Source organism: Eimeria necatrix, genomic scaffold, assembly GCF_000499385.1.
Source record: "Eimeria necatrix Houghton genomic scaffold, Enh_scaff1064, whole genome shotgun sequence".
NCBI classification, from domain to species: domain Eukaryota; phylum Apicomplexa; class Conoidasida; order Eucoccidiorida; family Eimeriidae; genus Eimeria; species Eimeria necatrix.
In genome coordinates this window covers 5,001-10,000 of record NW_013651864.1, presented here as the reverse complement: position 1 = coordinate 10,000, position 5,000 = coordinate 5,001, and the positions used below count along the sequence as shown (strand labels likewise).

The window sequence follows — 5,000 nt, the reverse complement described above, 5'->3', positions numbered from 1 at the left end:
GCGAGCGTAAAGGATATCTTGGGAATGCTTGGTTCAAATTGAATAAAAACAAAACCAACAAATAAATTTATTTCTTTTAATTTATTTCTTTTAATTTATTTCTTTTAATTTATTTATTTTTATTTCTTTTTTATTTCTTCAGGGCTTCCAAAAGCCCGTTTGTCGCCTCTCCAGGCCGAAAGTCTGAAAGCCAGAAATTCCCACTTGTGCGGCTCGGTGGTGAGTTGGGGTGTACAGACACCTGAGGTGTACAGACACCTGAGGTGTACAGACACCTGGGGTGTACAGGCAGCTTTCCGGTTCTTTCAGGTGTACAGACAGCTTTTGAACTGCTTTTGAAGTGTCTAAATGCGCAGCCACAAACAAATGAAAAACAAAAGAGTGCAGCGCCGAAAAAGAAAAAATAAAACTTGAAAATAAAACTTGAAAAACTGCAGCAATTCATTTCATTGAATAATAAATTCAAACTTCCAAGTTTTCTTTTCGGATCTTTTCAGATGGGCATTTGCATCGGCTGTGTTATTGGACTTTTCCCTTTGCTGCTCATGCCCCAAAAGCGAAGAGAAACAGAAGTTGACAAAGACAACAAAGAAACAGAAGTTGACAAAGACAACAAACAGCTAGCTAGTTGACTAGCTGGCTGGCCAGATGGCTAGCTAGCTGGCTAGCTAGCTCGCTAGCCAGCTTGCTAGCTTGCTGGCTAGTTGACTGGCTGGCTAGCCAGATGGCTAGCTAGCTGGCTAGCTAGCCGGCAGGGCAGCTAGCTAGCTACCCAGGTGGCTAGCTACCTGCCTAGCCACCTTCCTAGCAACCTGGCTAGCTAGCTGGCTAGTTAGCTGGCCAGCTAGCTGGCTAGCTAGCTGGCTAGCTAGCTGGCTAGCTGGCGGACTAGCTAAGCAGCTGGCTAGCTAGCTAGCTAGCTGGCTGTTTGAGACAAGGGGCAGCTGGCTGGCTAGCTAGCTAGCTGGGCAGCTAGCCAGCCGGCTATCTGGCTGGCTGGGTAGCTAGCTAGCAAGCTAGCTGGCTAGCTAGCCAGCCAGATTAATAGCGGAAGAACAGCAGAAAGGATTTAGGGTTTAGGGTTTAGGGTTTGGGGGTCCGGGTGTGTGGACACCGCAATTGAGGCGTTTATTCGGCCCTCTTTATTTGTCTTTTTTCCCTTTTCCATTTGCCTCTTTAGTTGCTTTTATTTATTTATTTATTTATTATTTTATTTATTTATTTATTTATTTTATTTATTTATTTTATTTATTTATTTATTTATTTATTTATTTATTTATTCTCAGAGTTTGTACTCGTCCTTTTGGCTCTGTGGAGCACAAGTGATTAAAAGAAGCGAAGAAGGAAATCGGAGATTAGAGGGAAAGCCGGAAAGGAGTGAAGGAAGAGTGTCAGCTAGCTAGCTAGCTAGCTAGCTAGCTAGCTAGCTAGCTGTTTAACAGGCTATTTATCTGGCCAGCTAAACAGCTAGCTAATTAGCCAGACATTTAGCTAGCTAGCTACCTAGATGGGCGAACGCCGTGTCGCTGGCTAAGTGCTGTCTAGCTAGCTAGCTAGCTAGCCAAGAGAGCTGGCTGTCTGGCTAGCTGCCTAAATCGTTAGCTAGCTAGCCGCCAAGCCGGACGGCTAGCCAGCTGGCTAGCTAGGTGGCTAGCCAGCTAGCCAGTTATGCAGCTAGCTAGCTACTCAAATAGGCGGCCATCTAACTAGCCAAATGGCTGGCTAGCTACTTACATGGGCAGCTAGCTAGCCAACGAAATGGGTTACTCGCCTGGTAGCTTCGGACTGTCTAGCTGGCTAGCTGGCTAGCTAGCTAGCCTAATGGGTTGACGGCTAGCTAGGTAGAAAGCTAGCTAGCCGGATTTGTGGCTAACTAACTGGCTAGCTAGCTAGCTAGCGAGCTAGCTAGCCAGCGAGGTGGGTGAGTGGCTAGCTAGCTAGCTGAGTTGCGTGCTTATTGGGTGGAGGCGAGAAAGTAAAGAATGGGAGACAAGTTGAGGAATGAGAAGAAAGAAATATAAATTAGACGAAATAAAAGAAAGTTCAAAAGAAGTAAAAAGAAGTAAATGAGTTTTGACCGGGTGCTTAGAGTTGCTGGCTTCGAGGTGTACATACACCTCGGGCTCGAGACCCGTGGTTTTCAGGTTTTTAATGTCCAATTAATATCATTTAAACTCAAATATAATATTATTAAATGTTTTAAACTCAAAAATGAATTCGAAAGGGCAAAAGAAGAACTAAAAGCCCCAAGAGCGAGCGCATGCAGAGCCAGCTGGGGCTGGGGTGTATGTACACCTGAAATTTCGGCGGCGCCGCGCAGCAGCTGCCGACGAAAGTTTGAAATTTTAATTCTTTTAATTTGTTTTTATGAAAGTTTATATTCGAGAAAGAAACTGAGGAGAGAAAAAGCGTTCTCCGGAAGTCCCCGCTCCCCAGCGAGACAACAAACGAGGGTTTAGGGTTTAGGGTTTAGGGTTTAGGGTTTTGGTGCACGGGACCCGACCCTAACACAAACCCAGAAAAACAAGTTTCAGCCTCATTCCGCCGCACCCTAGGGTTTAGGGTTTAGGGTTTAGGGTTTAGGGCTTCCCAAGCCAACGAAGATGCTGCAGAAAAAACGAGAGCTCGTAAGCAAACCCTAAACCCTAAACCCTAAACCCCAATCTCCAAACCCTAATCGCGACTCCTTAGACTATCCCCTGTCGATCCCTTTGCCTTCTGTTGCAGCACCTGGCAGATATTAGGGTTTAGGGTCTGCGGTCTCTGGTTTAGGGTTTGGGGGGTTAGGGTTTAGGGTTTAGGGTTTAGGGTTTAGGGTTTGTGCGCAGCTCGACGATTCGTCTGACGAGGACTCCATCCCTCTCTCAAAACGGTTTAAAAAGTCTAAGACGGAAGCAGCAGCAGCAGCAGCACCTGCTGCTGCTGCTGCTGCTGCTGCTGCTGCTAAGGAAGCCCCTGCAGCAGAGGGGAGTGTATCTGTTAAGAATGAAAGCAGCAGCAGCAGCAGCAGCAGCAGCAGCAAGGAGGGCAGCAGCAGCAACGGGGGCACAGGATCTGCGAAGCCCTCGCCAGCAGCAACAACAGCAGCAGCAGCAGCAGCAACAACAGCAGCAGCAGCAGCAGCAACAACAGCAGCAGCAGCAACAGCAGTAGCAGCAGTGGGGGGTTCTCTTGCTGCTGCTCTGCGCAGCGTGAAGGCGGAGGGCTCTTCGGCTTCGCCAGCAGCAGCAGCAACAGCAGCAGCAGCAACAGCAGCAACTGCAGCAGCAGCAGCAGCAGAAGCAGCAAATAAAGCAGCAGCAAGACCCTCAGCTTCTCCTTCTCCTGCGGGAATTCGCAGAAGAAATAAATACACTAAAACAGAGGAAAACTTTGAGCCCATTTCGAGGTGGTGGGAAAAGGATTTGTCCCAGCTCGAAAATAATGTCGTACAGGTAAACCCTAAACCCTATATTAGGGTTTAGGGTTTGGGTCTGGGGTTTAGGGTTTAGGGCTTCGGGTTCAGGGCTTGGGATTCAGGCTTTGAGGGAGCAGACAGGGTTTACCCCAACAAGAAAATAGTGTAGCCCAGGCAAGGTAGGGTTTAGGGTTTAGGGTTTAGGGTTTAGGGTTTAGGGTTTAGGGTTTGGGGTTTGGGTGTGGTGGGAAAGAGTTTTATATCAATTAGAAAAGGACGCCATGCAACTAAATTAGGGTTTGTTCCGATGTGCAGAAAAGCAGCATTTAACTTCCCTAATTCCAGCTTTACGGCTTAGGGTTTAGGGTTTAGGGTTTAGGGTTTAGGGTTTAGGGTTTAGGGTTTGCGTTTCAGTGGCAGTACCTGGAGCACCACGGCTTGATGTTTTCTCCTCCTTACGAACCCCACGGGGTTTGCATTCGCTATAAAGGAGAATTAGTTTCTTTGCCTCCCGAAGCCGAAGAAGTGGCCAACTTCTGGTGAGCTAGGGTTTAGGGTTTAGGGTTTAGGGTTTAGGGTTTAGGGTTTAGGGTTTGGGGGTTGGGGTTTGGGGCGTGGGCTTAGTGGGGTTTAGGGTTTGGGGCCTGGAGAGCGTGTTCTTTCGTTGCTTCCGCTGCAGCTTCCGTAAACCTGAGGCTGCAGCGCCTAGGGTTTAGGGTTTAGGGTTTAGGGTTTAGGGTTTAGGGTTTAGGGTTTAGGGTTTAGGGTTTAGGGTTTGCCGTTTAGGGTTTAGGGTTTAGGGTTTAGGGTTTAGGGTTTAGGGTTTAGGGTTTAGGGTTTAGGGTTTTGTTTTAGGGTTTAGGGTTTAGGGTTTAGGGTTTAGGGTTTAGGGTTTAGGGTTTAGGGTTTAGGGTTTAGGGGTTTAGGGTTTAGGGTTTAGGGTTTAGGGTTTAGGGTTTAGGGTTTAGGGTTTAGGGTTTAGGGTTTGCGGGCAGGTGCGGGGTGTTGGAGAGCGACTACGCCACGAAGATAAGATTTGTGCGGAACTTCTGGCGAGCTTTTCTTTCCAAATTACCTGAAGACCATTTAATAAAAAAAGATCCAAAACACGCTCAAGTGCGGATTCCTGCTGCTGCTGCTGCTGCTGCTGCTGCAGGGGACGCAGCAGCAGCAGCAGCAGCAGCAGCAGCAGCAGCAACGGCGCCCGACGCAGCAGGCTTCGAAGCCTGCGACTTCTCAAACATCAAGCAGCACCTCGACGCTCAAAAGGAAGCCAAGAAAAACATGTCCAAGGAGGAAAAAGAAGTAGGGTTTAGGGTTTAGGGTTTACTAGGGTTTAGGGTTTACTAGGGTTTAGGGTTTAGGGTTTAGGGTTTAGGGTTTGGGGCTATCCGGGGGCCGTTGTGTTTCGTTCGAGGCTTGTTCTGCAGCTTTTTTCGTGCTCGTTCCGTTGGGCGTGCGGCGTGTGTGTGGGCGAGGGTTTAGGGTTTAGGGTTTAGGGTTTAGGGTTTAGGGTTTGGATGCAGGCGCTGAAAGCTCAAAAAGATGCAGAAGCTGCCCCTTTTGCTTTCGCCCTTGTGGACTGGCTGAGGGAAAAAGTCGG

General features: G+C 48.1%; 1 protein-coding gene across 1 annotated transcript in view; it reads left to right on the top strand.

Moving 5' to 3' along the window:
* Positions 1 to 2,603: 2,603 nt before the first annotated feature.
* ENH_00002140 (DNA topoisomerase I, putative) overlaps positions 2,604 to 5,000 on the top strand; it is a gene marked incomplete at both ends in the record, with an annotated part of 7,176 nt that continues 4,779 nt past the window's right edge. The window contains 5 exons of the mRNA XM_013578245.1: positions 2,604 to 2,627; positions 2,829 to 3,434; positions 3,812 to 3,936; positions 4,393 to 4,702; positions 4,924 to 5,000. The exon at positions 4,924 to 5,000 is cut by the window's right edge and continues 70 nt beyond it. Of these exons, the coding sequence (XP_013433699.1) occupies positions 2,604 to 2,627; positions 2,829 to 3,434; positions 3,812 to 3,936; positions 4,393 to 4,702; positions 4,924 to 5,000 (1,142 nt within the window). The remainder of the gene's footprint in view (positions 2,628 to 2,828; positions 3,435 to 3,811; positions 3,937 to 4,392; positions 4,703 to 4,923) is intronic.